The following is a 24,263-nucleotide window of genomic DNA, read 5'->3' as shown; positions in this document are numbered from 1 at the left end:
TATAATTAGGGTGTAAATAATTTTTTTAAGCTTCTAAAACTCAAGGGGTTACTGTACAAAGGCTCTATTATGATAGCGCACCCACTGTCAAATGTAAAGTGTGTGTTCCAACAGCACTGGCCTCACCATGATTACGTACGTGGCTCACACTACTTACAATAGCGTGCAGTAACTTGGAATCAGAAGGCCTGGATTTAAATCCTGCTAGTTGTGCAATCTTGAGCAAGGGACAACCTCTGCAAGCTTGCTTCCTCATCTATAAAATAACCATTGTGAGGGGTGCCTGGGTGGCCTAGTCGGTTGAGTGTGGGACTTCAGCTCGGGTCATGATCTAGCGGTTTGTGGGTTTCAGCCCCACATTGGGCTCTGTGCTGGACGGCTTGGGGCCTGGAGCCTGGAGCCTGCTTCTGAGTCTCCCTCCCCTCCCCCTCGTACTCTCTCTCTCTCAAAAATAAAGATTAAAAACATTTTTTTAAATAACCGTTGTGAGCACACTACAGTATTGTTGTAAGGATCAAGTAAGTAGGCAGAGTTGTTTTTGAAACTTAGAAAATGCTAGAGAATTGGCATCATTCTGACATGCTGTCTTCAGATTATAATCTACTTTCTTCATGCACCTCCAGGAGGGAAGTTTACATCCGGACTTCAGAATGGATGTTAGGAAACTGCACTATAAATAAGTGCTACGTATATGGAAATAAAGATTAGTAAAAATATTCTCCCTATAAACTGAAATAGGAAGCAAAGGAAAAAGCATTTTCATTTCAGTTTGTAATAAGAAAAACATTTTTGGGGCACCTGAGTGGCTTAGTCCATTTGAGCGTCCAACTCTTGATTTTGGCTAAGTTCATGATCTCACTGTTGTGGAATTGAGCCCCACATTGGGCTCTGTGCGGAGCATGGAGCCTGCTTAAGATTCTCTCTCTCTCTCTCTCTCTCTCTCTCTCTCTCTCTCCCCCCATGCCCTGCTTGCACTCTCTTAAAAAAAAAAAAAAAAAAAAAAAAAAGTAAAACATTTTTGAAAAGGTCATACATGCACTAGTAAAAATTCAAGCAGTACAAATGATTATTTTGATGAAAGATGGTCTCCTAACCACTGAACCCCCCATTCTGCTACTCCACACCATCAGTGCCCCAGTTTTCCTTTATGGAAGTAACTCCCAGTTTTGTATACAAGCTTGTATGTGTGTATAAATATATATAATTTTTGGTAAGATTAGTTAGAACCCTTTTGTATTTGCCTACTCATAATAAAGTCTTTGACTATAGACGACTTATAGTTAAAAAAAAATTTTTTTTTTTGATGTATGTTTATTTGTGAGAGAGAGAGAGTGCAAGCAGGGCACTAAGAGGCAGATAGAGGGGAGACACACAATCCAAGCAGGTTCAGGCTCTAAGCTGTCAGCACAGAGCCCGACACGGGGCTTGAACTCATAGACCGCAAGATCATGACCTGAGATGAAGTTGGATGCTTAACCAACTGAGCCACCCAGGCGCCCATGATAATTTTTGACCAATATGACCTTTGACCGTTCTTTTGAGGGCTATCTGGTTGGTTGTCTTCTTTTTCTCCACAGTTCGGGTTAACTACTTCTGAAGCAAGATATCTATTTTACAGCTTTCTTTTTTCTTTTATGATCACTTTCTTAGCAAGTTTTTGCAATACTCTAGAGCTGCTGGTTGATGAGCTGAAGTAAATCACTCTGTTTCTCCCTGCAGTGAGCCCTCCTGGAGTGACATTTGTCATTAAATCTTACAGGCTTGTTTATCCATCCCTCTGAATCACACTCCTAGTGGAAGCCTGGGAATGGTGTTGCAGCTAATGATTTCAAAGAGCTTGATTCACTGAAACATGTTGTTACAGAGCATAACAGCACTGGGGCTGTCACTAATCCATCGTGGTGCATACCACTAGTTTCCTAGCTTACGTATCTTGTGCTCTCTCATTCTTCTGACATTTGGCTCTGCAATCTCACAGAAAACCCCATTCCTTGTTGCCCTCATTTCTCCTCTGCTCAGCCTGAACTCTATCTTGTTACTGAAAGCACTCTCTCAAAAGTATCCTAACTTCCTTGTCCTCCTCTTCCACTAAATCAATCTGAGATCAAGCCTGTAATACGTGTTTTTCCTACCATGACAGCTGGACTGCAGAACGCCATTACAGATTCCTGGCTTCCAGGATTCCAAATCTTTATTCAGCAATCCTTTTACCCATAGTATTATTTAGGATATGGTTTGGCTGGATGTAACAGAGACATCATAATAATCATGGCAGACATAGGATATTCCATTTCTTTCATGTAGTCATCCAAAAACAAGGGGTTTCAGGCTAGGGTGGTGGCTCTGCTCCTCCACATGGATGGAGGCCATCTAAGGAGGGTCCTTCTATCTTGTTCCTTTATCCCCAGTGAATTAACCTCATTTGGCCTACAGGTGATCTGCTGCTTTGTCCACATTTAAAGCAAGATGGAGGAAGGAAAGCGGGCTGTCTGCTTTCTGTCAGGGCACTAACTGGACATTGCATACATCATTCTGCTTCTACTTTCTTGGCCAGAATTTACTCACATGCAAGAGCAGCTGATAAATAGTCTTAAAAAGGAAAAACTTAAAAATATTGAAATACAATATACTGAAAAACATAAAAATCATGTGAATATGATGTATATGTATATAAAACGTATAGCTTGCTGAACTTTCATTAACAGAACACACTTGCATGCCCGGCATCTAGGGCAAGAATAATAATACCAGAACCCCAGCAGCCTCTTCATGCCTCTTCCTGGGTTCTACCCCCTCCCAAGTCTAACCACACCTGAACTCTAACAGCAAGCTTCACCTGTGTTTGTACTTTATATAAATGGAATCATCCACACATCATTTATGTCTGGTTTCTTTAGCATGGTATCATGTGAAAATCAGCTATCTTGTTGTGTGGCAATGTTCCCAACACAAAATTCTATTACTGTGAAAGAAGGGAAAAACAGATTATCAGGGGATTATTAACAAGAGACTACTATTAGCCATCTCATTGACTTTAATGTGTCTTTCCAACTTTTGCCTTTTTCCTAAAGTTTCTTATCAACTCCCCACTCTATCTTGGCAGTTGATCTCTGACTTTGTTGGAAGACAGAAGCTGGAAGCTTATTTATATTTATATAAATAAATGTATTTGTGTCCTCTTTCCTCCAGTCTCAATTGAACTAGCATAGCATTACATCTGCCATATTCTGTTAAAGTGGGAATAGGGCCTGCCCAGATTCAAGGGGGTAGCAAAATAAAATCCAATTTTTTTTTTTAATATTTATTTTGAGAGTGTGTACATGCTATGCGTGTGTGTGCATGCAAGCAGTATAGTGGCAGAGACAGAGGGCAGGGGGAGAGAGAATCCCAAGCAGGTTCCACACTGTCAGTGCAGAGCCCGACACGGGGCTCAATCTTAGGAACCATGAGATCATGACCTGAGCCGATATCAGGAGTTGGACACTTAACTGATAAGAGCCACCCAGATGCCCCTAAAATCCAGTCCTTAATGGGCCACATCACATAAGAGCATGTGGAATGGAAGACTTTGTTGTCGCCATCTGGAAAGTACAGCCTGCCACACCTAGCTTCAAAGTATTTGTACAGCTATTTAAAACTATAGCAATCATATACAGAACTATGAGAGATAATAAATTGTTGTTTTACACCACTAGATTTTGGGGTGGTTTGTTAAGCAGCAATAACTATATAGCTAGGTGTATCAGTTACCTCCTCTCAAGAATGCTGTGTAACAAACCGCCCCAAAACATTGTGGCTTACAGTCATAAACATTTATTATTGCTCACAACTCTACAGGTCCAGCTGGGTGGTTCTGTAGTTCTGGGCTAGGTTTGGCTGATTTGGGTTGGGATTTCAAATGCATCTACAGTCAGCTGGCAGGTCGCCTGGGGGATAGCTAGTCTAGCACAGCCTCACTCACATGCCTGGCTGTTACAGGCTGTTGGTAACTAAGGTGCCTGGGCTATGTGTTTCCTTGTCCAGCAAACTAGGCTGGGCTAGGCTAGTAGGCAGCTGAGTAGGGTTCTAAAAGAACAAGGGCAACTATTCAAAATCTTTGGAAATCTACTCAAAGTTGGCATATTATTTCTTATGCATTCTATTGGCTAAAACAAGTCACAGGCCAGTCGTTCAGATTTAAGGGATAGGTAAATAAAGTCAACTTCCTGGTGGGAGGAGCTGTAAAGCCATAAGGTGAAAGTTATGAGCACATGGAGGGATAAACTAGTAGTGACACATGCAATAAATCTACCCCCAAATAAGTAAAAACCTTATTGTTTTAGTGATTTATCTTCAAGTATATGTTGAGATAGATACTTACATATACATAAATTCAATCTCTTTTATTTTAATTCAGCACTCCCTGGCCTATTACTTTCCCTCCTTTCATATGCCTCCTATCCTATTTAAAGGATAAGCTGATTTTTTTTCACCATAAAAGTTTATTTACACTGTAGGGATTAAGTAAAGCTCCAATACCGTAAGTAAGAGAACAGTTAATAACAAATGTAAATGAATTCCTCTGCATCCAGAGTGAAAAAACTGAAGAACAGAACAAGTGAATCAGACAATGCAAAGGTCAACAACTGGGCTTTAATGAATAATTTTGGTGAAATCTGTTATTTTTGCACAGATAGGCAGGTATAAACCACACATAAAAAAATAAACAAAAATATTCTTTCTCTCCTTAAGTACTTCTTAGAACAGCCATGACTAAGTTTAACTTGATACATATTTCAGGGCTTAAAACCCAAGAAACAAACACATTTTTGCAGTTAAACTTAAGAGACATACATTTATTATCTAACATTGGAAATCCTCTCTTGACATTTGATTGGTTACTCTTATTGGTAGGCTTGCCTTTTAAAACTTTTCCTAGGAGAAGATACAAGGAAAAAGTTATCTATCCAGTTACCCATCATTCTGTGAACTTTAGGAATAATACGATCTTAAGTTAGCTGTTTCGGAAAACATTGACAAAATGGTGGAGTGTTATTTTTACTTTCAGAATCTCTTTTTGAAAAGGAAAATGAGTATCAAAAAAAATTTTTTTTTGTCCTGACATTGGTGGAATGAGATACATCTATACCGTTCACAGATTTAACACACAAGTCTGCTTTAAAAGAGATCAATACTAATAGGTAACATGAAGTGAGAAGCCAACTTGAAGAGATGCTTTCATTCCAGTGTACTTAGATAACCCCTCTCCTAGGTTTTAGCAGCACATGCCTGAAAAGAAATGCACATCCTAATTTCACAGATAGTAACAATGATCACTTTCCTTACACATTTAAAATATGCTTACCTCTTTGACAGCTCCAGTCTTAACTGTAAAGAAAAGGTTATTACAAGAATCCAATTCTAGGTGCCCTGACTACATTTTATCATCACAAGTAGTATCACAACTATCAGTGTATCTTAAGAGAAGGATTACTGGCATTGTGGGTAAGATAATTATTAGTTGTGAAGGGCCATGCCAGACACCATACAACACTTAGCATTCCTGACCCATTCACTAAAAAACTAGGAGTTTTCAAGGTCACTGTGACAACAAAAACATATCCGTACATTTGCAGATGACCCTTGATAAGAACCACTGAATTAAATGACCAAAGATTAGTATCTATTAACTTTTTGACTTCCACAGAAAGTAAATGCTCCATTACCTTCAGTAACTATGACTGAAGAGGAACACTTTGTTTAAAAAAACAACTGTAATTAAATGTTATTTTGGAAAGATAAGCTGTTTCTTCAGATTCACGGTAACCTGAAAGGATTAGATGCACAAGGTGCAATACTTATTTATCCCCAAATGCACACATACATTTACAGGAAAATGACTGCTTATGTTTCACTGGCATGTCTTACCCCATTTATCTTTAGTATAAAAATATGTCCATCTACTACAACAAAATAAAAACATGTAGATCTTCTTGATAGATTCTTTCACACTGATGTTCCTGGAAACTGCTGCTGTCTTTGCTCCAAAACTTGCTGATTTAATAGTTGTTGCTGTTTCTGTAAAAATTGCACCACTTCTGGACTTCTTAGTAATGACTTAAAAAGAAAAAATATATTTGTTAGCATTATTCTTATGGGATTATCTTCACATGCTATAAAATTACTGTTATGTCCCTGCACAAGGCACAATATGCTTATAAAACATGCCTTTGCATTCACCTTTGCATCTGATGCATTGCAATTAAACTGCAAACTAATAATAATAAAATTTGATGTCATACATCAAAATACTAAAACCTAAAAATAGTGAGTGAAGCCTGATCTTATTGGTGACTCTGAACACAAAGGAAATGCTTTATTGATGTGCCAGCATATATATTGTCTATGAAACATAAGAGCAGCCAAGAATAGCACTGGCCCAAGATTATAGCAAGAAAAACAAGGACATGAAAAGGGGCCACATGTGAAAATGGCCGTTAGATGCTAGTGTGGAAATCCACTTAAGGATCCAATTTCTCCTACTAGCCTATTAAGTCTTTCTGAAGAAATTAAAGCGCCTGTGTGTGTGTGTGTGTGTGTGTGTGTGTGTATGGGTATATAGGTATTAATAAAAGTAATATTAGCACATTACCAACAGTTCAGAAAAGACAGAATATGACTGATCAAAAAATATATATACAGTTTTGTACAACTGTCATTTTAAAATATAAAGTCATATAACAACTATAACAGACTCTGGTTAGTATGATTTTACTATAATAAAATACTTATGGAAATTGATGAGGAGAAAAAATACTTTGGTTCCAAAAAACTGAAAAAGATAAACTGAACAAGGTGGAAATACTATCATTAAATACTGATGTTAAAACTTAACATTAGAGGGGCACCTGGGTGGCTCAGTTGGTTAAGCATCTGACTTCGGCTCAGGTTATGATTTTGCGGTTTGTGGGTTCGAGGCCCATGTTAGGTTCTCTGCTGTCAGCACAAAGACTGCTTCAAATCCTCTGTCCCCACCACCCCCTCTCTGCCCCCACCACCCCCTCTCTGCCCCTCCCCTGACTGTTCTGTCTCTCTCAATATAATAAACTTAAAAAAAAAAAAAAAACCTTAACATTAGAGCAAAGTACATTTTCTAGTTACTTGTTTTAAAACTTAGTTGTAGTCAACCATATCAGCCAGGTCACGATCTCGCGGTCCGTGAGTTCGAGCCCCGTGTCAGGCTCTGGGCTGATGGCTCGGAGCCTGGAGCCTGTTTCCGATTCTGTGTCTCCCTCTCTCTCTGCCCCTCCCCCGTTCATGCTCTGTCTCTCTCTGTCCCAAAAATAAATAAAAAACGTTGAAAAAAAAAAATTAAAAAAAAAAAACTTAGTTGTAGTCAACCATACTTCAATAAAAACATGTATTTGTAAAGATAGTCCCAAATAGTATTAAGTAAATGCACAATAGTCTACTCAGTTATTGTGACACTGTTTGAGCATTTAAGCTGTTTAAACTACAATTTTACTAACTGTGATAATTACATTTCTGGCAACATCTTTATGCTTAACTTTATCCATATACAGAATTTATTTCCTGCAAAGATCTCCACAGTAAGTATGACTGCTGAGCTAAATGAATGATTAGTTTGGAGACTTCTGATACATAGTGCCAAACTGCTTTGCAGAAGTCTTATTATACCAACATATGATACCATCAAAAGAATGAGTATCTAGTTCATGGAACCCTCAACGTCATTGTTTGTTATCATTTAAATAATTTTCATCTGTTGTACTGTTTATTGTGATTTTTACTGACATTGAATACCTTTTCATATCATTAAATGGTGGCATTTCTGCTTTTTTTCCCCGTTCATATTTTTTGCAATGTATTAAAGTCAAAACTTTTTCCTCATCAACTTATATAAATATTTTGTAAACTAAAAATGTCAACCATATTAACCACAGTCTCTTATATTTGTTGCAAAGATTTTTCCTATATGTTATTTTGAAGTTTGCATTTTTACCGCCATTTTTGACTATAGTATTCATTTCTTTGTAATTTTGTCTATTTCTTTTAAGCCAGAAAAATATTTTTGAGATAAAGTTTCAATGCCATTTTTTAAAAATCTTTATCAGGAATTTATTTTGACGTACAGTGACATGATTAGTTAAATTCTTTTTTGTCCTCAAATTATTAACCAGTTATTTCAGTATTTATTGAATAATCTCTCTTTTTCTGATTGAATTCTGATGCTTCTACCAAGTTTATAATAGAGATCTTTCTTAAATGGTAGCCTAATTATACTTCCATACCACTAAAGCATTATCCCATAAATCACAGAATTCAGTACCAAGAAAGTCTCTTTTAAAACCCTATCTTGCTCAGATATTCAAGGTTTAGTCAGTGAAGATAAAGGAATAAAGGTGTTTCAGCTCATCCAGTTTTGGGAGAGCATTATGACATTCTAGTATGTGGTGGAAGAACAATTCGATCCTGGTAACCGTTTAACAAGTTTTAAAATCACAAAAACTACATAATTCTATTTATAAAAACTTTTGTTAACAAATTTGTAAGTACTTTACAAACATATTTACCAGTCTTTTCTGATTTAACACTTGTTCTAAAAGAGTGGGTCTTGCAGGACGATCCCCAAAGGTTCCTGTTCTTTGTTTAACAATGGAGAGTATGTTATCTGTACTTTCCTGGGATAAATGATAAAAATACAAATAGGATTAAGTTAAATAATAATCCATGATTGTAAACTTTCAATGATGTAAGGAATGGGTCTCAGCTTCTCTTCCTTCTTGCCTAGTCCCTGTGAAACATTGGGAAAATCCCTGTTTAAGTCATAGGTAAAGTGATGGCAGTTAATTTTATAGGACATTCTTCACTCCCTCACCTTCTACGATTTCCAACCTGGGGTCTCCAGTCTCTTGAAGGTCTCAAAATCAATAGTGGGGCAGAGGTGGAAGAAGCAAAGAGTTCCTTGTTACCTATTTTCAATATTACAAAAAATGCCAAGTGGAAATTAAACATTCTCTTCAGATAAAGCCACCCAGGCCAAAACAAAGTTTGTCTGCCTTTGGATGGAGTACATAAACTCAAAGGCAATTTACATATTGCTAATGAGACACCCTGATAGTTTCTTGCCCATTTAACAACAACAGTTAAATGCGGGGAGGGGGAGCAGTAAAATATTAAAGAAGCAACTGATAGACGAAGCTTTCAAACTTTGGAAGTCACTAGGAAAAAAATGACAAACTGGCTTTGAAAAGACTAGAAAGCACTGGTATAAATAATCTCCTGCTATTGGTATAGCCAAAACAGTTAAGTTCTAAAATGAAAACCATAGTCTGAGACATCCTTAACTAAACAAAATCAGCAGCACTAACTACCAAATATGTATCCCATTACCTGACAGAATCTTAAAATACTCACAATTTTCCTGGCATAACTAAATATTGTTGTAGTTAACTAAGATATTCTGACTCTTAGAAAACCTGATACAATACTGACCACACCCAGAAATTCTAACTAAGCAAATATAAAACTGTAAGTGTTTTACCATGAAGCCATATGTAAATTTACTCTCCTCTCTTTGCTCTTTATTTAGGTGGTTACTGAAGCTGTTTTCTTCTCCTGACCTCTTTCCCCACTGGCTCTGAATTCTCTGTTAGAATACCCACTTTCTCTCTTTCATTATGAGAAGTTTATCAACTGGATGTGACAAAAATGTTCAATCCCTAAACACTTTAGGCCGCAAAATGTAAAGGAAAAAAAAAAAAAACCAAACTGAAAAAAGAGCATTCTGATACCAGAGAAAACAAAAATAATTTCTTCCTCCCTCACTCCCCACAGGATTAACTACATGTAGCACTATTTCATTTTTGTGTGCACAGAAACGAAATAATGAAACTGACTTGATGGTGTTATTCTTACAACCCCAGAAAAGCACTATGTAGATTCACAATGTTAATGTCACAAAAACACAGAAGCTTGTAGTAGAAATAACCTTGAGTCAGCTAGTCCAAACTTCTACAGTGTTCAAATTACTTTTTCAAAAATTTTCAACACCTTTTGCCCTAAGGAGTTTACCAACTTTTGAGGCATCCCATTTAGTTTTAAGTAACTCCAACATCTAGGTAGCTTTTATTTAGGTCGAGCTGAAAGACATATGTCTTGTGATTTTCACCTAAGGTTCCTAGTTACTTAAACTACGCAAAATAAACCTACTGCTTCTTCTAAACGATAGCCTTTTAGATATTTAAGGATAATGATCAACCCCGTAAGTCAATTATTTTATCCCTAGTTCCTTTTATGTGTTCTCTCATATAATACACTTTTAGATGCATAGACTAAATATTATATATATTTGTTCCTTATTTGATTTATGTAAATGATTTTAAAAACCTTAATTTCTAATTTGCTTTTCACACTACAGAAGACCCCTACCACTGCCCATCACTCCTACTATAATAATCTCCTAAAGTCTCTAAGTCTACAGGCCTTGACTTTAAACCATCCCATTAGAGTAGAGCCCTGTTACTTCCTAATTAGAAGCTTCATTTAAAGACTCCAAACCTAAATCCCATAACCTGCCATTCAACACCATACATAAACTGGCTTCCAATTCTCTTTCCAAATTTATTTTTCATGAATTTTCCACATAAATATTCCACTCTAGCTAGAGTGGTCCTCCTGTTTCTTCCCAAAAGTGTCTTCTGTATTCCCACTTCCTTTTACTAAGATGAGCTTCGTTTTCTTTCACCTACCCAAATTCAAGGGAAACAGTATTGTGTGAGGATACACTATGTGAGTGAAGGCTCTAGAATCAGACTACTTGGGTTTGAATATTTGCTGGCTATAAGACCTAGACCAAGTTACTTAACCTTTCTGTGCCTTAGTTTCCATGTATGTGAAATACAGCACCTATCTAGCATTGCTAAAGGGTGTGACACTCCATTTATAGCTTTGCACAGTGTCTGGCACATAAAACACTTAGCTGATTAAGCATAAACTATTAGCCACCCTTTCTGGCTTATACTGAGTTATATTTTCTCTGCAAAGCCTTTCCAGAGTATCTCAGCCTATAATGATCTGTCCTCCTTTCCACTACTAAAGAAGTGCTATACAGTTGCCCCTTATATCCTGATGGTCACTGTTGGTTTTCTTCACACTCGGTTCAACAAAGATAAAGACTTACAGCTCTTGAAGTCTCAGAACTGGTAAAGTGTCCCATAATATAAGACAAATGGTACAGCAGGGTATTAATTCTTGCTTATAGCAATTACTTCTCTTTCCTAAAAAATCATGCAAATTATTTTAGAATAGGAAAATTATTAAGATTCTTTTTTGTGGGACGTAGAGGGGGAGACTTAATTCAGTATCTATTTGCCTTTTATACATTTTCCTCAAACTGTAGATGTAAAAGCTGGACAGTTAAAAGAAAAAAAGTAGCTATAGGTAAAATACCTCTTTCTTGAAAAGAAGTATATTCTCTCTCTGAAGATTCTGAAGTGAATTTGTAACACAGGAGTAACTTTGGAACATATAGGGGGCAAAAAATCAACCTTACTTTCATTCTGTAGTAAGTGAAATGCTTATTTCCATAATTCCTTGTAATCTAAGATTTGGTAAAATACATTTTACAAGGACACAGGTTCAGGTCCACAGGGGTTTTGAACTCTATAATGTGTATGCAAATTAAATACCTACATGTATATATTTTTTTCTGGGAAAAGGGTTCATTAGGTTTTATCAGATTCTCAAATAAATCCTTTTACCCTAAACAGATTAAGACTCAATGAGATGAAAGGGAAAGAGAAGTCACTCAGGCCCTAATTAATTAGTGTAAATTAAGTGTGACATGTTGAGTGCTATAAATTTTAAAAAGTTATAACATTACATTTATAAACAATCCCAAAGTCTAAAATTTTAGCAATGAGGTTGTTCAAGTCCAGCAAAAACTAAGAAATTTAAAGACTTTCAGAATACATCCTAGGACAGCTTTCAGTTTAAAATTTTTTCTGGATCATTTTTAACAAAATTCAGTTTTTCAATGTACTGAGGGACAATAGCTTTTATTAAAAGGAGGAAAACACACAGATGAAATATCTGCTTATCTGTAACAACTTCCAAGTATACTACTAATAATGACAATAATAGTGGCTAAGGTTTATTGGCTTTTACTATCTGCTAGATAGTGTGAACACTGTGTGAACACTCAATATGGACTATTTCACATGTTCACTGCAACATTACAAACCAGGTACCATTTTAAAATCCACTTTACAGATGAAGATGCTGAAGCTTCTAAGAGTTTAACAACCTATTCAAGAAGGCCACACCACCAGCAAATGATGATGGAATGGAGATTTGTAGCCCAAAGTCCAACACCAGAGCACTGGCTTTAACCTTCAAAACAATTCAAATTAAACACTCCAAAAATCTTCTGAGACCTACACCCCATTATTATTCCATTTCCCTTTCTAGGGGCACTAAGAAAAGGGATAGTTAGAACAAGGTACTAAGAAAAGGGATACTGAGAACAAGGTTAAGTACAGGGTACTAAGCATGGGAGTACTGAGGACAGTATAAGGCTACTGAGAATAGAGTTACTGAAAACAGAGTACAAAAGAATAAGATTAAGGGAGACCAGGGCACTAAGAACAGAGTACTTAGCAATGGGGTACTAAGAGTTGGGTACTAAAATAGGGATACTGGTAACAGTACGCTGTGAATAGGGTAATGCAATCAGGAAGAGATTACCTTCTCTAAAGTATAATTTCATCTAGTTTCCTAAGGTCTCTTTGCTTGCTCCTTTAGCGATGAACCACATCATTCACTTACTACCTGTCCTTCCAGCCCATATTGCAGATCTTTGAAATAACAGGTCTGCTGATATGTCACAACATTTCCATTGACACTTATTCATCTCTCACAAGGATGTACCCGAACGGTTAAGGCTTTGCACATGTGTGTATAAACTCTAATTTAGGACAAGCACTCACTCACTCTCTGCCACAAGTCGAGCCATAGCAACCTGGCCCATCTGGGAGCCGGCGGGCAGCGCTGGAAACGCGGTTTGCGCTAAGAGTGTTGTTTCCTCCCTAACCACCTCCCACTCCCCAAGACCCCAGCTAAGGTCTGATACCTCCAGTCTGACGTTTCCCGCGCTGCCAGGCTGGGCGGCCCCACTGCAGTTCAGGGCCTGATCACTTTTCTTCTTTTTGTACTTGTCCTTGTACATCTTGTTGCGGTGTTTTTTGCACATCCAAGGCTTGCGCTGCTTGGCCACCTGGCTCGTGGTCTCGCTGCAGCCCTCGAAGGTGCAGGTCTTGCTCATGCTGCCCCCGCCGCCACCCCGTCTCCGGGCTCCCCCGCTGCCGCCCTCGCCCCCCGAGTGTGTCTCCTCGTCCTCCAGATCCTCCAAACTAGCCGTGCTCTCGCCTCCCCCCCGGGGCGTCTGAAGTGTCCAGCAGGTCGGCTTCATCCTCCCCTGCCTCCTCCTCGCCAGCCCCCGCCACTTCGCACAGGTACCTAACGGACTTGCCCGTCCCGGCGCCGTCCCCCAGGGCCGGAGGCTGCCTGAGAACGCCCTCCGCCGCAGATTCGTCCTGCCCTCCGCAGGGGTGCATCACCAGCAGGGTGAACTGCGAGGCCGGGGCCGGGACGGAGGCTGGAGCCAGGGCCTGGCCCAGAGCAGTGGCGGGGGCCCCGGGGCGGAGCGCGCCACCGGCGGCGCCCGGCCCCGCACCCTCGACGATGCCCTGCACCTCCGTGCTGCTGACACCTTGCGGGGGTCCACGACCCCAGCCTTTCAACAAATGCGAAGACCAGCGGCACTTCGCAAGCCAAAGACCACGGAGGGGAAAAAGCTCCGGCTAGGTGAGGGGGCCCTGACTGCGCCTGCGCGGCCGCGTCTCGCGCGTGAGCTTTTCTCTGCCTGGCGCCTTTCTGGGAACTTCGCATCTCTGAGGGGCGGGGCTGAGCAGCCCGCGAAGGAACGGAGTGCGCAAGTGCGGCTGCGGCGCTGGCTGGAGGCGCTGCGTTGCGTTTCTCTGCGCTGGCGCCGCCGCTGCTGTGGAGGCTCTGGGTGCAGTTGAAGTCTCTCTCTGCGCGCTCGGTAAGACCGCGCTTTTTTGCTGAAACCTACTGTGTCTAAAAAGTTTCAAAAACACTTTTGTACTGGAACTCCACAGTGTAAATTAAGATGGCTCCTGAGCGATTTTATGACTTACGGCGTTTTAATGCTAATTATCATAGTATTTTCTCCCAAAATGCCTTGAAATGGGAGATGTGAAGCTGGCATGTGCCACAACCTGGCACCACTAGTTGGCAGTCAAGGAGGGCAGAGGCGGCCTATTTGAAAATATGGTGGAGAAGGAGTGGGCCAGACTTGGGGCCAAGTTTGTGTTAAAAGCTAAGTGATTTGTTCCGATACATTTCTTTTTCTCTCTTGGAAACTTATTTGATTTTTAATATTTGTCCTTTGCTGTGACCTCTAAGATGAGTCTTTAATAACGTTTTCATTAAATACAGTGAAAACGTGTAAAATGCAACCCTGAATGACAAACGTTAAAAAAAAAAAAAACAATAAACGATCTATTATTTTTACCAGTTGTTGCACAAGTGCTGGTTGCTAAATCTTAATTTAGCCATATCTCAGGAGGGAATCGACCCTGCCGCCTCTTGAACGAAAGTGCCAGGTAGTTGTTCTCTTTCCATTTGTTCCTTCCTCCTTGCCTGCTTGGGTTTTGCATTCCACCTATTGGGAAGGAGAGCAATGACTACCCCAACAGATGATAAATCCACTCACATTAAGGTGTTTGGGTGTTGATGTGTGAGTAGGTCAGCAGCTACCTACGTTTCAAAGAGAGGCAGAAAGAGGTTTGAATATAGACAGACCTGGCTGGCACTGTCCTGTGTGACCAGGCCTCAGTAGTGACAGCCTCTGGGACATTCAGCTTTCTTGATAGTAAAAGGAAGGGTCAGTGGTGTGCTAGATGAGGTTGATGAGAGCCATTGTTGAAATACCAGGTATTTAATGAGCTGGAAGTTAAACACTTATTATTAAAAATTAAATTACATAAACTTCCAATTAAATTATTTTATTTAAAAAAAATTTTTTTTTTAACGTTTATTTATTTTTGAGACAGAGAGAGACAGAGCATGAACAGGGGAGGGTCAGAGAGAGGGAGACACAGAATCCGAAACAGGCTCCAGGCTCTGAGCGGTCAGCACAGAGCCCAACGCGGGGCTCGAACTCACGGACTGTGAGATGGTGACCTGAGCTGGAGTCGGACGCTTAACCCACCAAGCCACCTAGGTGCCCCACCCATTAAATTATTTTAAAAACAAAAGTTAAAAACCTCAAAACTCATCCCTTTCTAACCGTTTTTCAGTGTTTTACTAATAGCAATGCTTATAAGATATGTATGTGGAAATACTAGTTAGTAGTGTGATATTGCACGTCTCTTCTCAGCTCTGCATTCAGTGATGTCACGTTGGTTGCTTGAAACTAACCATGGTGAGCGTGTTTACACTATGGGGATCGTCAAGTGATACAAAGCAGAGCTTGAGTTGCTGTCGATTGTCTTCAGACTCAAGGTGATAGTAAAAATGTTAATGAAGATTAAACTTAACACATTTGATGGCTGTGGCAGTCACGTTGTCAGTAGCCTCCCAAAATTAAGGAAATATTCTCTCAGAATTTGAAAATTATCATGATTTCAGCCAAGAAGTTGCTCCCATCATTGAACAATAAGTGAAGTTCTGGCATACATCTTCATTGTTTCACTTATGTCTTACTCATCAATAGAAACAAAAATGTCAGCCAACATTCAGAGCAGAACTGCATTCTGTCACTAATGTGAGCAACTTCTTTGCTGAATCGGATAAAAATCAAGCATTTATTTATTGTTTGAATTCTTGACACTTGTTGGTGAAATAATTATAAAAAGTGATAGTGGATTTTGCAAGAAATAGCACGTTACACTGAAGTGTATTGAATTACAATAAGGAGTCTTGTGATTTTTATTATTTGTAAATCATGTGCTAAAACATTCTTTCTACCAGTCAACTGGTTTTTAAAAATTTATCAGCATATCACTGAAGGCAGTGCTATTTAAACCCTAGTGCAAATTCCTGTTATGGTATTCAATAAATGACAGCAGGTTTTTTTTTTTTTTTAATTGAGATAGAATTTGCATGCTATAAAACCCACCCATGGTAAGTATACAACTTAATGATATAGGCCAGCAGGGGCCAATAGACTCTTGTAGTACTGCTTTAATTGTCCATTCTCAGTGTATTTTAACTCTGACTTAGGCTTCTTCCTTTGCTCAAGAAAATGATATATGGTTAATTTTTATGTAGTTATTAATTCAAATAAAATTGTTTTAAACCTAGAACCAGAGTCCCACACCTGTTTTCCTCTATTTCAAACTCTATAGATTAATTTACCTTCTCTAGTTTTTTTTTTTTTTTTTCTTCCTTTCTGGCTTCTAGACAATAGTTTTACGCTTCCCTGAGAAGTAACATATGCTGTGTGTTGGGAGCTGAGGAAAGGAACCATTCTTATTTCCTTTTATCAGTCTTCTTAGGTGTTCTTTCAAACTATGAAGCTTGGTGTTAACAAAGTACCAATTTTCACCAGAACAGAATTTTACCACTGTGATTACAGCATAGTAGAGTTGTCTTAAAACCAATTACAGCCCTCATTTTTATCTAGGAAAACTTGTATGAAAATAAATCTATAGGTCTTGGATTTTATTTTATTATTTCAGAAGAAAATAAAGTATTCTATATATCATGTTTGTGATAGTGATTGAATGAATATTATGATTATTGCAAAATGACAATTTTCAACTCTTATCACTTCCTCTGTATTTATGAGTTGGCATTTTACTGTTGGGAAGAGCCATCCCTTCTACTTTCTGTATTTATTTCTTTATTGTTTATATACAATCAGTATGGACTCATGAATTTCTGTTTTATTTAACGGATTGCAGTCTCTTACTTACCTTATCAATGCTCAGATTGTTCTGGATTTGGCTGGACTTCCTAGATTTGGCTGGTGGTAGTCCTTCAAGCAGGCTCCTGTATCCTTTTGGGCACTCCCTTGCTTTCTGGCATAAGAAGATATTCCAGACTTGTCTTGTACTGTCCTAGCTACAGTCCATTTCTCCTTTCTCCTAGGAGATTTCCTAGGATCTCTGGTTCCTTTTCATGGAGGATGATACCTAGAAACCAAGATCTGGGTGCTAGATGTGCTTTATGCTACTAGGCACTTTAAACAGATAAAAGGAAAAAATCCAAACATGTATGTATCTATACTTAATCATGAATTCATACTGATTACTCCTGTTCTGATCCTACCCCCAGTAGCGTTTCTTGACTTCCTTCATTCCACATTAGTATCTTCTTTCTTCCCAATGATAACTCTGGTTATGATGTGAGAAATTTATTCATGGCAATCTATATTACATGTTATGTTGTATATCAATATTTTATTTGATTGGTATTTTATTTTAAAAAAATTTAAAAATGTTTATTTATTTATTTTGAAAGAGAGAGGGAGGGAGAGAATCCCAAGCAGGCTCCATGCTCAGCCCAGAACTGACACAGAGCTCAGTCCTACCACCGGGAGATTGCTACCTAAGCCAATATCAAAAGTTGGCCACTCAATCAGTTCAGCCATCCAGGCTCCCCTTAATCAGTTTTTTTTTAAATTTATTCTCTACTTCCAGAAAAATAAAAGGCCTATTAAGAAAATAAAAATTAGCACAGTTCATTTTGAGCCCATATTTGTATTTCTTGTCTTCATCCGTCTATAGATAAATGCATGACTGTAGCAAAAGACAGACTATGCTCAGACTTTCAGATATATTGTTAGCATTTTGTTTAGGAGAGCCAGGAGATAACCTCCTTTGAAAGAGGGTTTCACAGAGTTGCTGGGCACATGATACTTTGATATTTATGTTATCAGTGTAAGAATAGAGAACTTTTAGGGGAGGAAATATTCCTGGGTATTAGTGACAGACGTTTTGACTTTAGTCACAGGTTAAGTGCCTGTGTATTTGATCTTTCATATCCCAAATCATCCTTGAATTTAGCTTAACACAAATGTCACAAAATGTATTGCCAAAATGCCAATAAAATACAGAAAAGCAAAGAAATATCTGTAAGGTGACCTCCTCTGGTTCTTTTACAAGGAGAGTTCTTCTATCCCATGTGATATGTATTCATAACACTCATGATATCTGATATCGCCACTACCAGTCTGAGTCCTCATTTGAACATAAGCAGGAAAAAGTTTTTAAAACTATTTCTAAGTAATTCAGATGAGTTTGGTTCCAGGCAAATAGCGTGATTGGAAGAACAATGAGAAGCAGGTTTCGATCTATATGAAGTGAGAACTGACAACTGGATCCATCTGCTATGGCAATAAAATTCTGGGTTCCACTGAGAAACAGGTTATCATCTCATCCTTCTTGAGCTATGTGTGGAGATAGGGAGGACATGAAAAACTCCTGGAGGCTTCATGATTTAGTTTCAGTTATACAACTAAGTTGTCTTTCTAATTAGGATTTTTTGTTTTAAGATTTAACTGAGTGAAATAAGGTGTTATACCCCACCAATTTATAGCAACATTACTTTTTTCCAGAGATGACAGGATCTTCAGAAGTGTGGGTAGGTTACTTAATCAAAGATCCATTCTACTAGATAATTATTAGACAAAACAAACAACATTCTAATGACAGATTAAAGAGGCTAACTCTGGTAGCATGATGAGTGAAGTAATGTTTGTTCTGAGACACTTCAGTCTGGTGACCTTAAGCTCTATTTTGGCACTGCTCTTAGCATGACAGCTTCATCAAGGGGATCTGAGATTATTTTATTTTATTTTATTTTATTTATTTTGAAGTTTATTCTGAGAGCGAGCGAGAGAGAGAGAAAGCATGAGCAGGGGAGGGGCAGAGAGAGAGAGGGAGAGAGAATCCTAAGCAGACTCCATGCTGTCAGCACAGAGTCCAGCGTGGGACTCAATCCCACGAACCATGAGACCATGACCTGAACTGATCAAGAGTTGGACGCTCGGGGTGCCTGGGTGGCTCAGTCGGTTAAGCTCCAGACTTCAGCTCAGGTCATGATCTCACGGTTTGTGAGTTTGGGCCCCACGTCAGGCTCTGTGCTGACAGCTCAGAGCCTGGAGCCTGCTTCAGATTCTATGTCTCCTCTCTCTGCCCCTCTCCTGCTTGCGCTCTGTCTCTCTCTCTCTTTCTCTCTCTCTCTCAAAAATAAATAAACATTAAAAATTTAAAAAAACACACACACACAAAGAGCTGGACGCTCAACCAACTGAGCCACCCGGGTACCCCAGAGATGATTTTAAACAACACATGATATGGAATAGGGAACTAAGGAAAGACACACAATCATATGATATATAAAACCCTGCATTTTGGGGTACCTGGGTAGCTCAGTTGGTTAAGCATCCAACTCTTGATTTTGTCTCAGGTCATGATCTCACAGTAGGTGAGATTGAGCCCTATGTCTGCGCTGACAACGTGGAGTCTATTTGGGATTCTCTCTCTCCCTCTCCATCTCTGCCCCACCCCTGCTCACACTTTCTCTCTCTCTCTCTCTCTCTCTCTCTCTCTCTCAGAATAAATAAACTTAAACACATAACACACACACACACACACACACACACACACACACACACACAAGCAGGGGCACCTGGGTGGCTCAGTTGGTTAAGCATCCGACTTTGGCTCAGGTCATGATCTCATGGTTCATGGGTTCAAGCCCTATGTTGGGCTCTGTGCTGACAGCTCAGAGCCTGGAGCCTGCTTCGGATTCTGTGTCTCCCTCTCTCTCTGCCCCTCCCCTGCTCGTGCTCTGTCTCACTCTGTCTCTCAAAAAATGAATAAACATTAAAAAAAAAACGTGCATTTCACCTGTTGATGTACTTACTGTTGGTAGTATTGCTAGATTTATATTTATGCTGCCTAAAAACATATCGTTCTGGTAAATTCTATTTTGCACAATTCCCATAAAAATACATGTTATGTTTATAATTGTGTATGCCATATTCATAACAGGAGAGAACTTCTGATTGACTAGCTGTTGATGAAAACCAAATCTTATGATTTTACACATTTGATGACTAGAGTAATTTTCCACAGGTTGGTTTCTGGCTCCATACATTTCAAACCCTTTTTGTCCTCCACTATTTCATGTTAAGGGCAATCGGACACTTTTGTCACATTCATATTGTGATCTGACCCCTGATCCTCTATATACTCTCTTGTCTTGATGCCCAATGAATCAGTAGAGTATAGGCAGTAGGAACATTCCTGAAAGCTGTTGCTACATGGGAGAGTGGGAGAGTGAGTTAGCAATCCCTTGGCTATGAACCACATAAATATATCCCACTAAACCCAAACTAATTGTATCACAACTCAGCTTCCTCCAACCAGATCCCCGCATGTCTAGAGCCTCTTCAATACCACCCAGCACAAGAAGAAATGTGACAGAAGGGAAGCCCTGAGTGGAAAGAGACAGGGGTCTCAATCAATTGAGATTAAATTGCTTCCTTTCTTTTGCAAATTTTACATAAATATATGCCCATGTGAACGCATTGTTGGCCCCCTCCCAGCCTTGGACAGGAAGAAGGGGAAAGACTTGGAACTTAAGCATCATCATCTGTGTGTAAATCCATCTTGATTCATAAGTACTTTGTCCAGATAAGTGGTAAACTGGATGGAGGCTGTGCCTTTCAGAGAAGAACTTTCACTTGAGTTTAAGGGTCCACTTAGGAGGATTGGGTTTGGAATTATTTTAGGGAAAGGATTACCTAGGGGATTTCCAAGCCTTGAAAACATGATTGTGCTGTGCTGTCTTCTCATAATTAGAGCTCATCTTTACATTTTCTTTCTTTTTCCTTAGGAAATCCCTTTAAAGTTTCTTTTTAATAAACTGCAAAGGAATATTACTCCTAAATTAGCAGGAGACTGTGAGGACTGGCCTTCTCATAGATTTACTGTAAGTACTAAATGACATAAGATTCTAACATTTAATAAGTGCTCAGTTAAGGATAACAGCAGGATAAACAGTTTGTTAAGTGAGCTGAATTGGGGGGGGGCGCCTGGGTGACTCGGTCAGTTGAGCGTCCAACTTTGGCTCAGGTCGTGATTTTGCGGTTCGTGAATTCGGGCCCTGCGTCAGGCTCTGTGCTAACAGCTTGGAGCCTGGAGCCTGCTTCGGATTCTGTGACTCCCTCTCTCTCTACCCCTCCCCTGCTCATGCTCTGTCTCTGTCTCTCAAACAATACACGTTGGAAAAAAATTAAAAAAAAAAAAAAAAGAAAAGTTGTATCCTTTAAAAAAAAAAATGAGCTGAATTGGTAGGGTTTGGAAAGTAACTTAGACTTTCTCCTACTGCTGTCTTTAAGCTTAATGTATCTGCTCTTTCTTTCCCACCTCTGGACAACGTTTGGGGAATATCCTATTGTTTTTCTGTTCACTTTTGTAGATTAATAAACAGTCTCATTTTCAGATTTTAACAAGCCCAGGAAAGTATAATATCAAAACTTTATTTTTCCCCCCATTTGCTTTAAAGCTTCTCTCTTCCTCCATAACTCAAGGTTGACTGAAGTTTGAAACCGACTGGGGGATGGTGGGCAAGAGTGTACTTGGTTTCTTTATTCTCCTGTCCTTCACTTTCTCCCTTACTCACAATTGCTCTTTCTGACCCCTCCAAGTCAGAAATAAGGGATAAGGGGAACTTTTTTTTTTAAAAAAAAAGCACTAGGGGAAATCATTTTTAATAGGCTACACAAGAAAGGCTTCAATGAGGTGACATCTGAGCTTAAACCTGAACCATGAGAAGGGATGGGGGGAGGTTGGTGGGGAGAAGATAAGTAGGTGCCAATAGGCCACTGTACAGAGTTTGGATACAATGGGAATCCACTGGAGAGTTTTAAGCAGAAGGGTGACATGATCTGTTTCACTGCATCAAGAGGGCTCTGGATTCTAGTCCTGTAACATCTATCTGTTCCTTTCTTGGATAACCTCTCTTTGGTTTACTAAACTTGAGGTTCTCTCTAATCCAATGTCTGGCCCCAAACTCTCTGCCGTCCATAGTGAGAGATTAAAGTGAGCCTTGTTAATGAGCAAACCGCCCCCTTTCATCATTTAAATACCTTCTTCCCCAATGAGCATGATCTGTGTGCTCATTAACTGAGCCCAGTAAGGAGAACTTTTGAAGAACACAAACTTATGTGGCAGGTGTTATTATAATCCACAGTTATAGCCCTTCATGTGGCAGATGCCCTAATGCTGGCTTTATTGCTGGTGGGTGTTTCAATGAGTTCTGCTCTCCTGATTTTGGTGATACCATTTCCATAGCATCTTTCTGCTGCTGGATCAATGTATCTCAGCACACAGGACAGAGTCCTTTCAGGATAACTCAAGGCCAGCTACCTTGCTCCATCATGGATGGGAGACTGGCTTGTTCTGTTGCTCCCACCTTTCTTCGTGTTATGGAGACTGCCTCAGCCATTTTTTTTTTAAATTTTTTAATGTTTATTTATTTTTGAGACAGAGAGAGACAGAGCATGAATGGGGGAGGGGCAGAGAGAGAGGGAGACACAGAATCGGAAGCAGGCTCCAGGCTCTGAGCCATCAGCCCAGAGCCTGACGCGGGGCTCGAACTCACCAACGGTGAGATCGCGACCTGAGCTGAAGTCGGATGCTCAACCGATTGGGCCACCCAATCGCCCCTAAGCCTCAGCCATTTTTAAGGAAGGTGCAGGCAACAGTCCCTGTCATCCCCTGAACCCTAGTGTATATGTGTGCAGTTTCTCTGAAATGTTCTTTCTAAGCTCTGCACATTTATCTTAAAAGATACATGGCGGGAAACAGACAGTTCAACTCCAACTCCCTTCAAAGTAAAAAAAAAAAAAAATCTCTTCAATCTTTTTCATTCTTGTCACATTCTCAACTTGTCTTATATTTAAAGTGGGGGGTGGGAGTTATAATGGGGAATGGATTTCAAGTTACAGAGCCAGTTTGGAACCATATTGTTGTCCTGTCACCTATGCGTGGGTACTTAAAACCTGTTTTTCTCATCTTTGGGGGCTCACTGGGAACTGTGAGGTAACAGGAAGGAAGGTAGTTATAATTTGGAAGTTGTAGCTGTGCCACTTAGATTAGCCATATATATATATATATATATAGATATATCTATATATATATATATATTTTTTTTTTTCCCCCCTTGGTGTTCTGTTATTTTCTCATTCATCCCTGCCATTTTTAGTTCAGGTGGGCTCTAATGCTGTCACTCCTCCATCAACACAGTATGTGTACCATTCACCACCACCAGTCCCACATTCCCTTCGGTTTATGTTACTATCATTGTTATCACCAAATTTGTGCAGACAACTTTGCATGATTTGCACTAAAGGAGGGAGGTAATAGTTTGAGGCAGTACTGAATTTGAAAATAATAAAAATATTTTAGATTCCTCATTGCCATCAGAGTCTTTACTTGCTGAGCCCAAAAACCATCCATAAGAAGACTAATTTCTCCATTAGTTATATATTTAGAGGACGTTAGGAAAAAGACCTTCCTCTATGAGGGAGAAGATACTGCCTTTTAGGAAGATCTACTATGACGCAAAAGCAGCAAGCGATGAATACAATGATTCCAAGAGGAAAGCTGAGAATATGAAGCTAGATTGGAGACACAGATAGAACAAATTAAACTGGGAATAGGGACCTTCTGACCAAAAATAACGGACTCCATATGGAGGTCGCATGGCCAAGGAGAAGTTTGAAATGCAATATTCTGAAGGCTCCCAGGAGGTCTGAGCACTAGAGGAAGATCTTGTATAGATGAAAGTGATCAAAGATCAATTGCAGAAATATGTCAGAGAGCTGAAAACAAATGGTGACTTGGAAAATATGCAACACACGTAATTGTTACTCTGGAAGACAGAGCAGTGTACAATCAACCATTGAAAGAAATGCCTTTCTGGAGTGAATTGAAGAGGAGAGTCTCCTGGAATCCATCTAATACATCAAAGGAATTGGTCCTGCAACACCCAAGCCAAAACACTGACTTCATGTCACCCATGGACCTGGTTCCAGTATGAATACAACTCAGATGTCCTGTGAGGTATGGGAAACTCCTTTATCTTGTGGATCAGAGGGTCTGCCTTCAAAATTATAGGGGACTTGCTGTGAAAAGTAGGGCACTAGAAACCAATCTTGC

The 24,263-nt window shown here is 39.4% G+C and overlaps 1 protein-coding gene and 1 long non-coding RNA gene across 2 annotated transcripts in view; one reads left to right on the top strand and one right to left on the bottom strand.

The window, feature by feature from the left end:
* Positions 1 to 4,613: 4,613 nt before the first annotated feature.
* Positions 4,614 to 13,950, bottom strand: RFXAP (regulatory factor X associated protein). Its single transcript, XM_049647306.1, is given in 5 exon segments — positions 4,614 to 6,096; positions 8,574 to 8,681; positions 13,133 to 13,435; positions 13,437 to 13,862; positions 13,909 to 13,950. Coding segments are annotated over 5 exon segments (990 nt in total). The 3' UTR covers positions 4,614 to 5,985.
* A 55-nt stretch (positions 13,951 to 14,005) lies between these two features.
* LOC125933716 (uncharacterized) overlaps positions 14,006 to 24,263 on the top strand; it is a 105,801-nt gene continuing 95,543 nt past the window's right edge. Inside the window, exons 1-2 of the long non-coding RNA XR_007461080.1 lie at positions 14,006 to 14,104; positions 20,935 to 21,030. This is a non-coding gene — a long non-coding RNA (uncharacterized LOC125933716). The remainder of the gene's footprint in view (positions 14,105 to 20,934; positions 21,031 to 24,263) is intronic.

The sequence above is a fragment of the Panthera uncia genome (assembly GCF_023721935.1).
Source record: "Panthera uncia isolate 11264 chromosome A1 unlocalized genomic scaffold, Puncia_PCG_1.0 HiC_scaffold_16, whole genome shotgun sequence".
In the NCBI taxonomy this organism is placed as follows: Eukaryota; Metazoa; Chordata; class Mammalia; order Carnivora; family Felidae; genus Panthera; species Panthera uncia.
The sequence above is the reverse complement of the archived record's forward strand: the minus strand, read 5'-3'. Positions and strand labels throughout refer to the sequence as shown.